The sequence below is a fragment of the Tachysurus fulvidraco genome, chromosome 20 (genome assembly GCF_022655615.1).
Source record: "Tachysurus fulvidraco isolate hzauxx_2018 chromosome 20, HZAU_PFXX_2.0, whole genome shotgun sequence".
Classification (NCBI taxonomy): Eukaryota; Metazoa; Chordata; class Actinopteri; order Siluriformes; family Bagridae; genus Tachysurus; species Tachysurus fulvidraco.
In genome coordinates, this window is record NC_062537.1 from 8,045,044 (window position 1) to 8,064,388 (window position 19,345).

At 37.0% G+C, this 19,345-nt stretch overlaps 2 protein-coding genes across 2 annotated transcripts; one reads left to right on the plus strand and one right to left on the minus strand.

Moving 5' to 3' along the window:
* The first annotated feature begins 5,554 nt into the window (after positions 1 to 5,554).
* Positions 5,555 to 10,140, plus strand: rfc3 (replication factor C (activator 1) 3). The gene is made up of 9 exons (XM_027139224.2): positions 5,555 to 5,771; positions 6,660 to 6,797; positions 6,948 to 7,015; positions 7,110 to 7,207; positions 8,129 to 8,310; positions 8,770 to 8,906; positions 9,099 to 9,197; positions 9,671 to 9,740; positions 9,862 to 10,140. Exons 1-9 carry the CDS (start codon positions 5,685 to 5,687, stop codon positions 10,051 to 10,053), a joined length of 1,071 nt encoding a protein of 356 aa, XP_026995025.2. The 5' UTR covers positions 5,555 to 5,684; the 3' UTR covers positions 10,054 to 10,140.
* Positions 10,141 to 10,300: 160 nt separating this feature from the next.
* kl (klotho) lies at positions 10,301 to 18,351 on the minus strand. The gene is made up of 5 exons (XM_027139216.2): positions 17,467 to 18,351; positions 15,712 to 16,222; positions 14,876 to 15,144; positions 11,522 to 12,644; positions 10,301 to 11,107 (listed from the first exon to the last, which is right to left on the minus strand). The coding sequence occupies exons 1-5, from the start codon at positions 18,217 to 18,219 to the stop codon at positions 10,782 to 10,784; spliced, it is 2,982 nt and encodes a 993-aa protein (XP_026995017.1). The 5' UTR covers positions 18,220 to 18,351; the 3' UTR covers positions 10,301 to 10,781.
* Between the last annotated feature and the right edge of the window lie 994 nt (positions 18,352 to 19,345).

A 19,345-nucleotide genomic window follows, 5' to 3' on the forward strand; every position in this document is an offset into this window, starting at 1 on the left:
TTGCGCTTGGCTTATGTTTTATAATACGGGGCAGTGGCTGTGAAACCTCAACCAGGACAAGGTTTCTTGGGTCACACAGCTTGCCAAAGTCCCAGAATGATTTAGAGCCCATATTCTGAAAGCTAAGTTGATGGGGACACTTTCCCATGTAAATGGCTCGAGGCTAAACCTGGTATAGTCTGGTAATTCTGGGGAAATCGCAGAATCACTACAGAGTTACTAATGCCAAACATCCTTCTCAGTTCAAAGTTAGTTCTTATTGTTAATCTAGAATACTTCCCAAAGCCTTTTGATCAGTTTATTTTTCCCAATGTGCCTTTCCAACCTGCAAACAAAAGAAAGATGAGGTATATTCTGGTGCTTGCATTTCCTTTTTTATCCTTGATTAAACTCAACTAAAACATGTTGTGAAAAGCCAAATTTCCATTCTGTTAAAACTTTTGATATTATGTGCATAATTATAATTCAGACTTCTGTAGTCACCACCTGCTCACAAGCCTGGATATGTCAGGACGAGTTATCACTGCTACGGTCTGCTAGGATTTGCATTTTATCTACAGATATCTAACATACATACATATATCACGCTTACATAAAATATCTTATATGTTGTATGTTATAGATATCTTTGTACAAAATGTTTGGATCCATAGCACCACATGCAAATCCTACCAGACAGTAGCAGTGATATATATATATATATATATATATATATATATATATATATATATATATATATATATATATATATATATATATTTATATGCTTGTCAGAATAGAAAGCAAGCCAGTCAATGTCCAAGCAACCTTCATAGTGCACATATTAACAATGACAAAAATAGCAGTGCTGTAAGCGACAGAATGAGGATTGGTTACCTGAATCTTCAACAGTCCATTGAGGTGATATTAGTTCCATTAAGAAGGGCACTGCAAATAAGACATAAACATTTACTTTTAAATATTGCTTTGTAAATGCTGTGTTTCTGAAGCTACCGGTGATAAAGGAGTCTTCATGGACTTACAGTAAGTGAGTATCTTCACAGATAGTAGGAGACTCTAACAGGGAAAGAGGCAGTGTCGCACACGTAAAGGTGTGGGAGGGGGTTAAAAGAGAGAAAGAAAAAAGAGAGAGAAAGAGAGAGAGAGTTTCACACGTGTTCTTTTATCTATAGATTCACAGGTATGCAAGTCAAGCTTTAGATGACACATCAACATGTGAAAATCCTTCAGATGGTAAAACTTTGACATTTTCTGTGCTAAACACTATGGGCTTTCCAGAAATAAAACTATTTCTATTTTGCAGTAATCTCAATAAAAAGTTATAGCATTTGAAGCTCAGATTACCCCAAAGGTAAAAAAGGAGATAACTGGAAGACTGAAAGACATCAATATGCAAGGTCTCTAAAAGCAACTACTGTTTACTGATTTATATTGAATATCGTATGGAATAAATAAAAATTCATAGTTCATGAACCTCACAGAAAGCCTGGGCCAGTTTAAAAAGTTTGATTAATATTTTTCAGAACACCTCACATATATACAGTATGGCAGTTAAAGCAGTGTCAGTACTGCCTATAGTTTCAGTTCACAGCAAGCACATTGCACTACTTACATTGTTGTGTAACTGGTCCCAATGTGACCGACCGCTGTTGGTTGAAGGTCATATTAATAAAAATATACATTTATATAAAAATATATATTTAGGTTTACTTACATTTGGCTTCCTCAAGATTAAACCACCTGCCAGTTGAACAAATACAAAATGAATATAATCAATCAAGCACAAAGAACTATATTTACAGTAAAATGTACAGTATTATATTTCACGGCTCTGAGGTACAGCCCTTACTACGATAAATACGATCCAGACTCCATATGATTCAGAATGGCACAGACATTTAAAATTCCTCTACACAAGCCTTCCTCACCTGAAAAACATTCCTTGGCCTTAGAATTTCGCAAACCTTTATAGTAGAGATATTATAGTAGCAGTTTCTGTTCCATTTCTGTTGGACAAAGATTCCTCTGACAGTATAAGAATATTTTGCAGACATTTTACATATTACATGCATTAGAGTTATTATCTGATAAGAGACGCCATGTTGTTTATGCCAAATAGGATGTGAAATTTTAGCTTCACTCATACACACACACACACACTCATACACACACACACACACACACACACACACACACACACACACACACACACACACACAGCCTACATTGTAAGTGTTCTGCCCTACATTATGCATGTTATTACAACCTGCTGTAACACGCATTGTAAGAGATATATGGAAAATGTGCTGCATGAATTTTTACACTGCTACCATTCTGCACTGTAACCTCTTAGAAGTTTAATATATATTAAAATAAAATTTAAAATACTTTTGTTCCCCAAACCATCTGCTTTATTTATGCAATAAACATAACACAGCATGGATGAGAAGCAAATATAATTCCTTGAATGTAAACCATTTAGGAATCTTATGGTCCAGGGTTTTGAAGCAGCTTTCTGTTCAATGCAATGATCCTGGAGAAATGTTGTCTCATTTCACTGTGTACTGCAACAGCTATATATGGTTGAAATGACAATAAAAGCTTCTTAACTTGACTTGACTTGACTGTTCCAAGATTAAATAGGCTTAAATATTTAAGGGCTTAAATAGTGCAGAGACAGAGTAACCCTCCTGCCATGAAAGCATGGTATTTATATATACAAATAAACACATATCATTTGGAAGTCTTGATCTCATTTATTGATTTATAATGTAATGTACAACGGTTAGTTCAGGTCCACTACTTTGATGGGTTGAGCGTTGTACCAAGAGTACTTATATTCCCTATAACTGCACTGGGACGTGTCACGGCGTGTGTATCACTCCGCTCGTCTGTGTGTGCCATTTAAAATTCCACTTCCTGGAATTTTAACAACGTTTGACTTAAAATACAAAAGCACATCAGATGTAGATGAAAATAAAGGCAGGACTCCAGTTTTAACTGAGCACCTTTAACAGAAATGAACAAATCAATATAAGTTAGTTAACCATAGTTAACCAACCAGGGACCTTTTTTGCTAGCAGAGCAAAAATAAACAGAATATTTGGCCATGTAGTGTCTGAAATGTCACTTACCTGAAATGAAGTTCTTGTTTATTTAACTGTTGTCTAAAATCAAGATTCAGACATGCAATAATGCATTTAGTAAGATTCAGTAAGACTGCACTCTTGTTTGTCTTAAATTGTTTTCACCTACAGTAAAATTTCCAATAAAAAATAATGAGGAATGTACATAAGCTTGCACTAACAGTTGGGTCCTTAGATTTTGTAAGTTTAATACAATTTAATTTTAAATCTGTGCTTATTCATATACTGTACGCTGAAGCTAATACATAAACCTAACCAAATATACAACCTTTATGTATGTACTTGGACTGTAGAATAAATGCAAGCAAGTATGTTTAAGAAAACCTTTTCTAGGGGAAAGGTAAGGTTATACTAATACATATGAATTCATCAGTTGTAATGTGTACACTAATCATGTGTCTATACTGTGTACTGTCTGTATAGTGTGTGGTCTGGTATGTCATATTTGTATTCTGAGCTGCAAAAAGTGATGAAATGTGTGTGTGGGGGGGGGGGGGTTTAAAAGTAAGCAACACATTCTTGAAAAGCCCAGTGTAAGGACGACGTGTCATCTGAACATAGACATGCAATTCATCACCCTGTCAGTTGCTTAGTTCATCACCAGGTGTGGTTCACTGAACCGTGACTTGCACCTACATGGATATTTCTGCTCTCTCATTTCAGGTGAGGCTGAACATATGAAAATACCCATTACTGTGCATCCCACTAAGAAGGGGACAGGCGTGATAGTAAATCATCACCTTAGTTCAAACACTGTAAAACAGTGCAACAAAGTTTGTTATGATATGCATAATAATGCATTCTTGGGGACACTTTAGTAGAGTTACAATTATTTTTTTGAAAGATGATATTTAATTAAGCTTGATGGAAATAGTGTACATATTATGAGGACTAGACAGTTACTGATAATAAGTATTCTACCATTTCAGAACACAAGATACTGTGCACAACATTTCAAATAAAAATGTTGTATCTGTTTGTATCTGTGTCTGTTTTAGAAGTCAAATGTGAAAATATTAAAATATGGGGTTGGAGGTATCTGTTCAAATGGAGTCTGACATAGTGACGACATCAAGCATGTTTACATCCTAGACATTGACTACACATTCCTGCGGACTATTAAACTAGATAAAGTGTCAAAAACATCCTGACCTTCATCCTGATCCTATCTCATCAAGCATATGGATGTATGTTGTCATGAACTTACATTTCTCTACCCATTCAGTACCAGCATTTTCACCTGCAGTTACTGCCACATTTTGATAGAATATAATAAACACGGAAAAAAGTGCATATCAATGTAAAAATAGTTCACATAAAAATGGTCTTCCTCAGGGTTCTCCGGTTTCCATCCATCCACCTCCCAAAAACATTCCAGTAAGTGGTTTATTGACTTTAAGTTGCCTCCAGGTGTGAATGTGTGCACTGTTATTCCAATTCAGGGTGTATTCCTGTAACAGATCCACACACAATTCCCCATCCTACCCACTTTCCCTGGAAAGGCACCGAATATATCAGATCACAAGTCTGATCTAAAAGTGGTTACTAAAGATGAGGAAATAATTATACATGTTAATATACATGCAGCATCACTGATGATTAACACCCGATTTTTTATTTCGTATATATTAATTGCACAAAAAATAGCATTACAGCATTACATTTTGACTGTATGTTAAGATAGGGTTTAACCATGCAGAAACAGATGTACTTTAAGTATATTTCAGTGTGTTTTAAATATACTATGGTTTTTAAGTATACTCCCAGAGCAGAGTATGTTCAGATGCAGATTGCACATAATCTGACTGAATATTGGATATTAAATTCAAAAATAAATAAACATGTAGTAAACGTGTTCTACTGTTAAACAATACATGCATGTTGATAACTCACATAACAAATGTGACCCATGATCAGATTATTACATTTTTTTTATATATTTATAATTATATAAATATATATATAAAGAGTAAACATTAGCAATCAAAACCATAACCAGGGCTCAGAACAGAAAACTGACAAGACAATAGCTAAAAGAAAAGAAGAAGAAGAAGAAGAAGAAGAAGAAGAAGAAGAAGAAGAAGAAGAAGAAGAAGAAGAAGAAGAAGAAAAAAGAACACAATACCACGTTAATAAAAAAAGGACAAATGAAGTATAATATTGAGTTTGTAAACAAAGTCTACATGTTTGGGTGCTTTATTATTAACTGAATATAAAATTTTAATTTGTTTTAATTTAATTTAGTTTTAAATCTTGCAAAAAATACTTAAAAATAGGTTTACTATTAGAACATTTACATTTGTCTATTTAAAATCTACAAAGAAAAAGAATTAGGTTTATTAAGGAGCAAATAAGATGTGTTACGTATTGCGTCTTTTACCAAACGCTTTGATTTGTCCGTCGGCGCTTTCCGTACTATGTTCTTGTGACAGTTGTGTTCGCGCGCGCAGGTTTAGTTGTATTTCGCGGTAGCAGCCATCAGAGCGCGCGCACAGACAAACAGCTATTTACAAGTTCACTCGTTTTTATAAAAACAACATGAGTTTATGGGTTGATAAATACAGACCAACATCTCTGGCCAAGCTGGATTATCACAAAGAACAAGCAAGTCAGCTAAAAAACCTGGTAAGGACCACTGGTGTGGCGTTTACTGGAGGTTACTGTTGGTTACTGGTGTTTACTGTTGATTACTGTTATTTACTGGTGTTTATTGGTGTTTATTGGTGTTTATTGGTACTTACTGGTACTTACTGGTATTTACTGGTTAGCTAAAGAGTTTTAGCCGGTTTGTGTGTGTTCTGTGGACTGGCAATTAAAAGCAGATTAAATAACATTATTGTAGTAGATGATTGTTACACCAAAAACTACCGTTTTTTTTTTCACATTAACAAACAAACCAGTTTAAAATCTAGGTTCAGATTTTACAGATGTTTAGTGAACAACAAAAAAGACACAGAAGGAGTGTGTGGTACTGTAAAAATGCATCACATATTAAAACCATACCAGCATGAGGTCAGTGTGCAATACAATTAAAGCAAGAGTTTGTGCACTGTATATAGAAATATTTTTTAACACTTTCTTATTTTAAATAATACATAAATATAATAAGTTTGAAAACTGGGGTTTCTGTCATTCCATTTCTTATGATGGATGTGACATCAAAAGCACATCTTTATATAATAATATAAATGTGTCCTCTTGTGATTGGTTGTGGACTTCCACTATTTTTCTCCAAGAACATGAAATATAAGAATTGGGGTTTTTTTTTTTTTATGTTTATAATTCTGCCTGTTCACTTTTTAAAAAGCTGCTTCATATTTATCTCAAACTGAATCCAAGTTGACTTGCCACAAATGAAGGACAAAAAGTGACCAGTTGAATCATTTTCTAATTCTTTTGTTGGAACATCTGAAGTTCAGTAGCAAAAACAGTTCGCAAGACGGTTCTTTGCATATTTTTATAATTAATGATATTTTACAAATGGACATAAATGTGCTTAAATGTTTTATTTAGGTACAATGTGGTGATTTCCCGCACCTGCTTGTTTATGGTCCATCTGGCGCTGGCAAAAAGACACGAATTATGTGTCTCCTCCGTGAGCTGTATGGTGCTGGGGTGGAGAAGCTGCGTATTGAACACCAGTCCATTGTAGTAAGCCCTTTCCTTATGAAAACTTCTTTCAATAGTATTAAATGCTTTGAGATGTAACCACTGATTAAATCTGTGAAATTAACAATAATTTAACCTGTCAGTTTAGTGCAGGTTTCTGATTATTACATTAATAAATATTTCTGCATACAGGCTCCATCTAAAAAAAAGATTGAAATCAACACAATTGCAAGTAACTACCATTTGGAGGTGAATCCAAGGTAAGCTGCCACTCCCTCAGGGTGCCATTATTTTATTCTCATTATTTTATTGTTTGACTGGGTGCCTGACTCGTCTGTGTGCCTGTTTTTGTAGTGATGCAGGAAATAGTGACCGTGTCGTCATCCAAGAGCTGATCAAAACGCTGGCTCAGTCACAGCAGATCCAATCCAGCACACAGAGAGAGTTCAAAGGTCAGAATAGAATTACATTTTGATTACATTTGACACTTGTGTCAAGTATTGACAGTTGTATTGATATAGAGTTGTGTACACTTGCATGTTTATCACTATTGACTGCATATATGTACTCATTCACTCAGTCATTTTCTACCGCTTATCCGAACTTCTCGGGTCACGGGGAGCCTGTGCCTATCTCAGGCGTCATTGGGCATCAAGGCAGGATTCAGTGGCAACCCATCGCAGGGCACACACACACTCTCATTCACTCACGCAATCACACACTACGGACAATTTTCCAGAGATGCCAATCAACCTACCATGCATGTCTTTGGACCGGGGGAGGAAACCCGGAGTACCCGGAGGAAACCCCCGAGGCACGGGGAGAACATGCAAACTCCACACACACAAGGCGGAGGCGGGAATCAAACGTGCTTACCAATAAGCCACCGTGCCCCCCCTTGCATATATGTACTGCATATCTGTATTCTTTGAGGACAACAGTCTCCTCATCAATACAATATTTATCAGACTGTGTATTTATAAACACACCCTCCAGTGTCACCCATATGAGGATGAGTTCCCCTTTGAGTCTGGTTCCTCTCAAGGTTTCTTTCTTTACTGTCTAAGGGAGGTTTTCCTTGTCAAGTCACCTCAGGCTCATTAGGGATAAATACAAACACTTTTAAATATATCTATTATCTATTGTATTATATTAATCTTTATATTATTTTTTTATATTAACCTTTTGTTTTATTTTTATATTCTGTAAAGCTGCTTTAAGACGATGTCTTTGTTAAATGCGCAGTACAAATACATTTGAATTTGAATTCTTTGTACTCTATTCTTTGTTACTCTTCATCTATAAGAAATTATAATTACTTTTTTGTCATGTTTATAAGTGTAAAATGTCTTAAATGCTCCTTGTATGTGCAGTGGTGCTGCTCACAGAGGTGGACCGGCTCACCAAAGATGCACAGCATGCCCTGCGCCGGACCATGGAGAAATACATGGGCACGTGTCGCCTCATCTTGTGCTGCAACTCCACCTCTAAAGTGATCTCTCCAATCAGGAGCAGGTGCCTGGCTGTGAGAGTGCCACTGCCCAGCACTGAGGAGGTAATTACACTAATCCCTCATAATGGCAGGCAGAGTACATTCATTAGCTTGTAAAAATAAGGCTGATCTTTATATATCTATGAATATCTGCTTTCACACAACTACATTCAGAAGCCACTTTATGTTAAACTGTCAGAGAAGCTGCAATAGTTATATTATCATCTGTGAGAGGTCGTGAAACAGAATGAAACAACACTAACACACATCCAAGTATAAAATCTGTCCCCAAAGAAAGCTACTCCATATTAACTTGTGTTGCATTTTACTCAAATCTTTACTTGTCTTTGCTTTATTTGTTACTTGTTTCTTAACATTTTATTGCCAGTGTTAAAGTAAAAATATTAACTGACATGCACACTATGTAGTTACAGCATGGTGGAGGTTAGAATGCAGCTCACTGATCACTTTTTCACATTTTGTGTGTATGACTTTTCAGTTCAGGCTCATTCTGTGTTTCAGGTGTGCAGTGTTCTGATGGGTGTGTGCAAAAAGGAAGGGCTTCTTCTCCCAGCTGAGCTGGCCAGAAAGATCGCAGAGAAGTCAGGCCGCAACCTTCGCAAAGCTCTACTCATGTGTGAGGCGTGTCGAGTGCAACAGTGAGTTAAGACCAATGACTGTGACAGGAGCAAGACTGGATTTAGATCTTTGTTTTGAAACTGGTTCATGTACAGTATATTTCTCAAAAGGTGTAATATTTTGATCAAAGGAAACTGTAGATATCATATCATTATTTGTTTAACAGTACCTGCTGCAGGGAGAAAACAAATCGTTTTTGTACCTGTCCTCAGGTATCCTTTCTCTGCGGATCAGGACATCCCTGAAACAGACTGGGAAGTTTACCTCAGAGAGACGGCTAATGCCATCATCAACCAGCAGAGCCCACAAAGGTTAGTACTGTATGTCTAGTTGTGTTGTCACTAAAACTGTTACAGTTGTGTGTTTAAGTATTCATGAGGGCGAATTGAAAAAGTTGCCTGGACACTTCACTGCCTAAGCTAAAAAGTGGAAATTGTGTAAATTATAAATTATTAAAGTGTAAATTATTACACTTATTAGTAAATGTAATATTATTCTAGTGTGGGTAGAGTTTCTTGTCACTCTTGTTTTTGTGTGTCATCTGTGCATCTCATGAATCTCTATAGTTAATAAGCTCTACCACCTGCTAGCTTATTCCTCACTTGGTGTCTGAAAGAGTAGCATGTACTGTAGCTACAGCATCATCATGCATCACACCACATTGAAGCACGTTATGTTTAAAAGCTGTTTTAAATCTGCTTTTAAGATGTAGGTTTAATGATGAAATTTGATTGCAATTATGTTATAAATTGCAACAAATCTTAATTTATTCCTTTCAATCCAGACTCTTGGAGGTTCGGGCAAGACTTTATGAACTACTAACTCACTGCATTCCAGCAGAAATCATCATGAAGGTATAATCTGACTAATTCTAATCATAGTACACCTCTTATGTGGTTACCAGTTCAGAGCTGCATAAATCCACCTAAAATAATTCACTCCAAAGAAGTTCATTTTGTGTGTATTCTATTTAAGGGGCTTGTGACTGAGCTGCTCAGTAACTGTGATGGCCATCTGAAACCTGAGGTGGCTCAAATGGCAGCCTATTATGAACACAGATTGCAGCTGGGCAGCAAAGCCATTTACCACCTGGAGGCCTTCGTGGCAAAATTCATGGCCATCTATAAGAAGTTTATGGAGGATGGACTCGACAACTTCATGTTCTGATTCCTCTCAATCATCTTTTTATATTTTTGTTTTGGCTCTAAAATTATCTGCAAACTTTCTCTATAATAAACAAAACTTTTGTTAAGATTTTTTTTTACTTGATTTATATGTGTTTATGACAACACAGTGTTTGAATACAAAACCGTTTGGGTGAATAAAGTGAAAACTAATTAGTGTATATATTTTTGTAATCCCTCAAATATTTGAACCTTGAATCAGTGTGACAAGTTATTTTTTCTACTTTAAGTGGAGTGCAGTACGTCTTTATTTTTGGGGGGAGGTTTTTTATATACAGAATTTTTCACAAAATATGACAGCAACAACATAAAAAAAATTCTTCTATAAAAAAAAACTTTTTTCATGTAATAAATTCAATACAGATATTCAGAACAATAGATACAACTATTAAAGTGCTGCATGTTTTCTCTACAAAATATACAAGCTAACACATATCATGATCATTCTAGGACACAAATGGAAATTAGGGGCTGTGTGAATTTTTGGATTATATAGTCTATGCCGGTTGAGAAGCCACTTGTGACACCTCTGAGCACTTCATATTAAGCACGCAGCATTGATGGGATTGCAAATATGTGTCTTAGTTGTGTGTATACACACACAAATAGTCAGGGTTTGATAAAGAATTCTATAAACTAAAAAACAACTAAAATGAGTTTCACATTTCATTCTGGGTTAATTTAAGTAATATCCATATCACAGACTCTTGGTTATTTGGGTCTCTTTGTGCAATAGTATATAACAACACCCACAGTAACAAGCATGGCAGAAGCAACCAAAGAGATGAAACCCACAACAGTGCGCTTGGCCAACACATGACACACAGGTGAGTGTTCAGTGATGTGGGGACAATGTTGTGGAGAACTACCGGGGACTGGGAACCCATTATTGTCAATAATTTTTCTGTAGTGGGTTAGAGACGATTTCATTATGTTCTCTGCATCCACGTGGCCATACATGCCAAAGCCTGGGTCACGCTGGTCGTTAAACGCATAGGCAAAGTAGCCTCTCAAATTGACCCCATCCAGTGCGTATGCTGAAAAAGAAAACAGACAGTTGAGAAACAATTAATAAGCTCTAACCTGGCCTGAGTTATGTTGATATAACTAGATTGTTAGCAAATAAACAAGATAAGAAATATACTAAGTTGTAGTTCAAATATTTTCCCAATATAGGCCATATGCGATTGTGAAATGTCTCTGTTGCTAACATCAGTGTTCAGAGGCTCACTGGAGGTCAGTGAACTAAGCCTGTACTGTGCTGTGTAATGATTAATTGGCTTTGATGGTGTTTGTCTTCTGATGTAAACTTTGTGTACTCCAGTAGTACAGAGTGAACCATCCCTCATCAAACAGCCTCAAAATATTACAGCTTTTATGTTCTATTTTTATTCATTTTACACCCTGAATACCTAATATTAAAATATATTTCACAGTAGTAATGATCTTACCTTTTAAGGCTTCATTGATATAGTTGTACAGATAGTAAACCCGTAGACTGTCTCTGAATCTGGCTATGTCTTCTTGGACCCCATTGGCCATGACATAAATTGGAACACTTTTGTAATGAAAAGCAACCCAGTTTAGGGCTTTGCGTAAACCCCAAGGAACCACTGGAGAGTTACGCCTTGGAGACATTATCCAGGTTACATCTGAAATCAGCTGTACCTCTAATGTGTCCTTGAACAAGTACTTATCCTCCACTTCATCATACACCATGGAGGTTGTAAAATGGCTGAGGGCAAAGAAGTCATAGGTGCCTTTGACTAGTTGTCGATCCTCTTCACTGAATGTGGGTAGGTGGTAGTTGAACAGGTCGATAGGGTTTCGCTGCTGTAGCCACTGGCGCATCACTGGTGGATAGTCTCCACTGCCAAAGATGGGTTCTGCAAACCATCCCACACGTAGATCCAGAACTCGCTTTGCAGGGGCCATGTCTTCTCGGTTGAAAGAGAAAGCAGGTTCAACCCAGTCCATATGCAGCACCAAAGAGGCTTTACCACCTTGTGACTGGCGAAACTCACTGTCATACACACGCCAGGCTAGAGCATGGGCACGAAGCAACTGATGGCCGACTGCATAGCCAAGGTCTTCGTCATTAGGTTCGTTCAGTGTGATCCATAACTTAACGTGATCCCCAAGCCTTTGAAAGCACAGTCTAGCATATCTAGCAAAGGCCTGCACTGTCTCTTCACTTTGCCAACCTCTGTTGTTCTCCAGTGGTACAGGCAGACTCGAGAGTTTTCCAGTGTGGTGCCAAAGAGTGACCACTGGGGTGATGTTGGCCCTCCGGAGTTCACTAACAAAGCAGTGGTAATAGCTTAGCAAAGTGTTGTTAGCCTCTGATACACGGCCTGTAGGGATTATAGAGGACCAGTTGAGGGAGAAGTGGAAATGGGAAACACGCATGTGTTTGATTTCTGATACTTGTTGCCGAATTGCAGCAAAGTCAGCACAATGGCGCCTTCTGTGCATGGGAACTTCCACACCCTCGAGCTTTTTCAGTTTTCCATTGGCTGACATGTTCCAGACATACACATTTGAGTCAACAAACTGCATAGGTGTGGTATCAACCTGTTAATATATACGTACATTCAAACCATTAGCATATTAAAATTATATTAGAATATTATAATAAGAACTAAAAACCCAAACTCCAATATACAGACAAGTAAAAGAAAAAACGTATGGCTCTATTATATGATCACCTTCATTTTATGATAAAACATTTCTATTCTGATTACGTTGACAATGTCAAGATGACAATGTCCCCATCCACAGGGCACAAGAATTCTGTGAAGTACTGTATGAGAATGCTGTTAACAATATGGTATTGCCTTTACAGAAGGAGTGGGCAATGACAATACTATCATATCAGTGCTTGCTCACAAGGGCCAGTAATGCCGGAGTAAAAATAAAGGAAAGATTTTGAAAATGTTAACGACAAAGTAGCTGCTACTATCTGTTCTGGTAAATTAGCACCATATTAAAATACTTTATGTTGTTTTTCATTGTATTAGGACCTTCCTCAAAATATTGCAATAAGACTGAAAACACACAATTGTATAGGATTTCTTTGTACTCTGTAGAATTTTGATTTCCCTTCACGTGACCTAACAAGCCCAAACCTGTTCCAGCATAACACACCAAGGTCCATAAAAACAAACTGTTGTTTGCCATTGTCAACATGTAAGAGTGTGTGTAAGTGCCCTGTACAGAGCGAAGAAGCAAACTTTTGGCCATGTAGCACTATACAAATAAATTGAATTAAATTGAATTGACTCATAATAGTGTATGTGTCACTCATCTGTACTTTGTGTAAAAAATGTCGGTGTGGTTTGGCATTGATTGTCCAGACATGAACTGACTACAAATTAGTTTAATTCATTCATTTCGTATTAAATAAGCATTGTAAAATTATAACTGTATAGCATCAAGTTCTCATCACTGTTATAGATTAGAGTGCATTCTGCATCGAGTTAGTATTTGGAAAAGAATCTAGGTCACAGGCAAACAGCCCAGGATCATGCACAGACACTGGGCTCTCCTTTCCGACCTTTGAATCTTTCTACTGACATAACGCCATAATGACAAATAGGGTCAGTGAGGTGAGCAAACTGTATGCTACAAGGGTCCGTATTTAGAGTAAAATCAAACTCTGAAAACAAATAAAGTTCAGCCCACATCAGTAGTGAGTATATTTACATGCAAACTAATAACATTCATTATCTAACATATATGGAATGAAGACGTTTAGGATTTTACAATTAAGGATGCATTGATTTTGTTAAATTTTGTATGTTCAGTGCTGTTTACATACTGTTAATTTAGATTTTATGTGCATGTGCTCAAGGATAACATGATCTAACTGTAGAAGAGCTACTCTGGAAGCAGTTACACCTCAATCTCAACACATACGTACAGACAGGCAGACAGTTTCAACAGGTTGCTGATGGGATTCACTGGCCAACATTATGCTTTTAAACAAATTATTGCCAACATATCCTAGACATCAGAACATTTTAGAAACATACTCATTAAGCACATTCTAAATGTAAAATGGACTTCCCCTTAGTGTCAAACAACTTTTAACACACTCAATATGTCACTTTAAAGTTACAGTTTGCCCTAATATGTTGCGTATAATTAACTAGTGCTGAAGCCTGGTGGTTTAATAGAATACCATAAACTTAGAAAATAAGAGTCAGAAGTTTGTTTTTCAGCTCTTCACTAGATCAAAGTATACGGAAGTTATGGTTAATGTGTGTTTTACAGAAGACCTAATTGGGGCGTTCAACAAAGTCTTTTACAACACAAGAAACTCTAATAACATCTGATAACAATGTGCCTTAAACAGTATCTTAAGTGTCTTAAAATAGACTTAACATTAATCTTAATCAACCCTTAAATTGACTGTTTCTGAACTTTTCATTTGCTTTCTTTTTTATTAATGATTTTGTGCAATAATAATATAATAAATAATTATAAAAAATTTTAATGATGATAACAATAATAATAATAATAATAATAATAATAATAATATATAAAAATAAAATGCTTGCTGTGTGCACGGCCATAATATTAAGTATATAACGACACTTCATCTAAATGAACTATAATTAAATAAATGTGTAACGAACAATAAAAACAGTCACCATAAATAATAAAAAATTTTTCATTTTAGAATGATTTCAAATAAAAAAAAAGTGTACTAGAAAGTGAAGTGATATAGTTAGTAAGAGATTTTTTTTTCTGTAAATAAGGTATTGCAGGTGAGCACAAGTTCTTAAAGAAATCACCTTTACCTGTATGGAATTTGCAGCTACTCCCCATGTGAAATCACAAGGGAAAACTCCAACAAGAGGCCTGTTCTCTGGGAGCTGAGGGAAGCCATTCTTCTCAATCAGTTTGCTGTAAAACATGGCTGAGGTCTTTGGCTCTCTCGTCAGGTGATCAGATTTGAAGTCTACGTAGTAAAGACCACGGCGTATTCCATACTCCCTATGCCACTCAAAGCCATCGAGCAATGACCAGGCGGTGTATCCAAACACATTCACTTTATCCAGTCGAATTGCTGAAAAGAATCAGTAACAAGAAGAAAGTACATCACTGTGTGTCCATGGATGAATAGAGTGTGACATTTTAATTAGTTACTTTATGGGGCTTTATACAAATCGTGTATACTAAGTAGCCTAGGTTCTGGTTATTCACACATGTCTACTGTTGGACTGGTACACAATCAGATTCATGACAAGTGTTGATACAACACAATGGCTTGTGGAAATAGAAATAAATATGATGAAAAAAAGTGAAATCTCTGAATATGAATTTGGAAAAGTATTATTTTAGCAGTATATTGTGAGCATGTACAGTACTGTTACTCTTCTGTAGTCTGATTTTTTATTAGCAAAATATTTACTGTGGAATTTAAGCTTTTGTTGGTAAAAAATACTATGAGGTGTTGTAAGGGTGTAGAGATTATTGGGGTTGTTAGCTAGAATGAGTCAAATAAATCTTTACTGTTCTTTCTTACTACTCAGCCAATGACAGAATGTTGACAAGAGTCAGTCAAAGTCAGAATTCCAAAAGCTGTGAGCCATATTTAGGCTATTAAAGTACATTTCTGCTCCCCTTCACCTACCCTTCAGAGTCTCCACTAGGAAACGTTTGAGGTAATACATGTGCTTAGCATCCTTTGTCTTGGTGTTGCCATTGACGAACCAGCCACTTTCTACTACAAAGATTGGAGGCCTGTTATACTCTGAGTGAACCCAGAATAGCAGCATGCGTAGATCCAGATCCTCAATCTGTCCGAAGCGCAGGCTGTCATTAATCAATTGGAAACTAAGAGCAGGTCCATGAGACAGGGCAAAGAAATCAGCTGTTCCATTAACATACTCCTTCTCTGCCTGGGTAAATGTTGGTAGTCTCTGTGTGAGGTTGTTCTTCATGCATGGTGGGTAATCTCCATTTACAAACAGGGGATGAGCAAACCAACCCAGCACAAAGTTCAGCGAGCACTGACAAGCCTGTCGGCTCTCCTGACTCGTCCTGCTTGGTTTGATCCAGTGGGAAGCCAGCGCTATAGACACTCTCCCTCCTTGTTGGGCACGATAGTGCTCATCATATACATGCCATGCTGCAGCATGAGCCTGGTGTAGGACAGTGAGATCAAAATTGGTCAGAAGACAGTTCATCATAATTTTACAGACTGCATGAGAACAGATCTCATTTATTACATAATATACTAGTGTCATATATGGTGTACACAATCACTGTATAAACCTGTTAAACATTTTACTTAATAGATTCACAGAGTGCTAATTGGACATGAGCCAGAATATTGATGTCTCAAACATCACAATTAAAACACTGGTGAAATGATTTAGTTGTTTTATGTATGTATCATGATATTTCCATTCAAAATTCAAAATGAGCTCTAACTATTTTAACTCCCAGGATCAGCAGAGGTTGTAGAATACAGAGCAGAAAAGTTGTGAGTGGGAACCTAACTGCGCCAAAAGCATGTATATTTGCTCTGCTGATCAGAAGGAGGCATTATGGTGGACAAACCTGAAACAGCATGTATATTTGCTCTGCTGATCAGAAGGAGGCGTTATGGTGGACAAACCTGAAACCTCAAACATGAAAACACAAACCCATTTGGCCCACGTGAACTTGGAAAAAATTCTAAACTTGATACATTATTCAGTAGGTCCAAAGCATGGCCAAGTGAAGATTACTGAAAAGTTGAAGTGTATATTGTTACATGCAGTTTGCTGTCTATTGCAGCTGGCTTGACAGTTAAAATACATACATACATACATAAATAATAAATAATGCATAGTTTGGTAACTTTTTCAGCCTTTTGTCTATGCCTCATTTGGGGGGGGGGGTGTCAAGGTTTTAAATAGAGGGGATCAGACCCACACAAACCCTGTAGCTCACCCTCTGTACACACTAAAAGAATATGTAACATGACCATGCCAATGTTTAATACATACATACATACATATACATATATATATATATATAACAATATTATTCATCCACTGAGGTATGGTATTATTATTATTATTAGTAGTAGTAGTAGTAGTAGTAGTAGTAGTATTACTACATTATTTACATTTTCATATTAATAGAATTTTATTTTATTAATTTAACACAACACAGATCTTGCAAGTAATGGTATGTTGTCACAACTTGAGAGCAGGATCCCTTTCTGCTCTGCTTTTTGAAATTACTGGACAACAGAAGCTTGTTATTATTGAGAGGATTTGAGTATCAGGTCATAAACAGATGAGGTCTGTACCATAATGAACACAGCATCCTCAGAACAGCTGAGTAATATCCTGATTTTGCACTGCATTATGTGTGTTCACTGCATTTTTATTACCTTTAATAGATTATGACCAACTCTAAAAGGTAAATCTGGATTGTTTTTTATCCCAGGTGCCACAACTCCAGTCCCATATCCGTGCCAGGCCACGACAAACGGATTGTCCATTGTGATCCAAAACTTTACATCTGATCCGAAGGTTTGAAAGCAAAATTCTGCGTAATCCCTGAACAGATCCACAAGCACAGAGTTGCTCCATCCTCCGTATGCGTTCTGCAGGCTGTCCGGTAAATCCCAGTGATACAGAGTCACCACGGGCTCCACTCGGATTCTCTTCAGTCCAAGGATGAGACTCTTGTAATATTCAACCCCCTTTGCGTTGTAAGTACTTTTCGTGCCATTGGCGAATATCCGCGGCCAGGACAAAGAGAAGCGGTAATGCGTGACGCCGAGCTGCTGGAGCGCGCGCAGGTCTCCAGCCAAGTTGTGGTAGCTGTCACTGCCCACGTCTCCCGTGACCACGCGACTCCCGGCGCGAGTGAACGTGTCCCAGACCGACTTGCCCTTACCGTCCTTTTGCCATGCGCCCTCCACTTGATATGCGGCGGTGCCCACGGCCCATATGAAGCCCTGGGGGAACGTGTCGTACAAAAATGCCTTATCTTCTGGATAAGGCAGTTTACTGAACCTCTCCCACGTGCGCATCCCGGCGCCTGGTTCCGCCACGGTCCGCTTCCAAAAAGCGCATGAACCGAAAATCAGCAACAGCCACAGATTGCGAACACACATTGCTGTTCTTAGGATGTCCATCCGATTAAAACCATGCAGGGAAAGTTAAGCTCTCTAACTGTAAGAGTTAATGTTCGCTTTGTCCTTTTCTACTGGTAGTGTAGCTGTCAATCATTAACCGGACAGTGCACGCGTAAAGCGGTATCCAAGCGCAGCGTTGTCCTGCAGGCAAATTTTAGAGAAGGTAATGGGGTAATTACTAAACCTACCTGCAAACAAACAGGCCATTTTAGCTCATTATCCCCAGCTTTACTGCCTGATGCATTTAAGATGTTTAATGAAGCTTTCTTGGTTTCAGATCCTCATTTTCACCTAAACTGCAAATAAGTCTTTTATCCAATTTTATACACGAGCTGGTTTTAGCTTCATCCCTTTTAAAAATAACAATAAAAAAAATTACAAATCGCCACTTCTCTGTGCTGAATTAATGCTCAAATAATAATCAACATGATGTTTTATAATGTTTTTATACACTGGTCTGAAGAAAGACAGTGTTTAACCTTTACTGTACATCTGCTTGCCCTCAGCAAACAGCTCTGAATTCATTTATTTATCTTTAGTGGCTATTTGGTCCTGCTCAGGATTGTAGTTAGCACTAAACAAATGATTATAATTGAAAGCTGCTTCGTCACAAGCTGCTCTTGTGTTATCAGGTCAAATAAAGCAGAGAAGATCAACAGGGTTGTATGTAAACGCTTATAACCTCATGTTCCCTGTCCTGATATTATTAGACAGCTGAAGCAGAAAGCTCAAGTTTTCAGGGCACTAAGTTCATCTGACATTATTATAAGCATCAGTATATGTAAATATGTATGCAATAGCTGGGTGACATTGACACGATGGTAGGCCTGAATCCTACCTCATTCTTGGGGTTATAAAACTTGTTTTCTGGGATGCTTTTATTATCAAACGTAAACAGGGAAAGTAGTAATAAAGAAAATTTGTATTAGAACAACCAAGGTAAACTAAGCCAATAAAGCAATAAAGGCCCAGGTGAACTAAGATAAGGGATAGGACATATGTGTGGCTTATTACTGCATATACAGTATATACAGTATACAGTATATATATATATATATATATATATATATATATATATATATATATATATATATATATATATATATACAGGTGCATCTCAGTAAAT

Excerpts from the sequence above, each read along its gene's own strand:
- rfc3 (XM_027139224.2), top strand. The coding sequence starts at position 5,685 with ATGAGTTTATGGGTTGATAAATACAGACCAACATCTCTGGCCAAGCTG. Across the intron at positions 5,772-6,659 it reads CAAGTCAGCTAAAAAACCTG|GTACAATGTGGTGATTTCCC; the intron begins GTAAGGACCACT and ends TGTTTTATTTAG. Across the intron at positions 8,311-8,769 it reads CACTGCCCAGCACTGAGGAG|GTGTGCAGTGTTCTGATGGG; the intron begins GTAATTACACTA and ends TCTGTGTTTCAG.
- kl (XM_027139216.2), bottom strand. The coding sequence starts at position 18,219 with ATGGACATCCTAAGAACAGCAATGTGTGTTCGCAATCTGTGGCTGTTG. Across the intron at positions 15,145-15,711 it reads CCTAGTGGAGACTCTGAAGG|CAATTCGACTGGATAAAGTG; the intron begins GTAGGTGAAGGG and ends GATTCTTTTCAG. Across the intron at positions 11,108-11,521 it reads TATCAATGAAGCCTTAAAAG|CATACGCACTGGATGGGGTC; the intron begins GTAAGATCATTA and ends TTTCTTTTTCAG.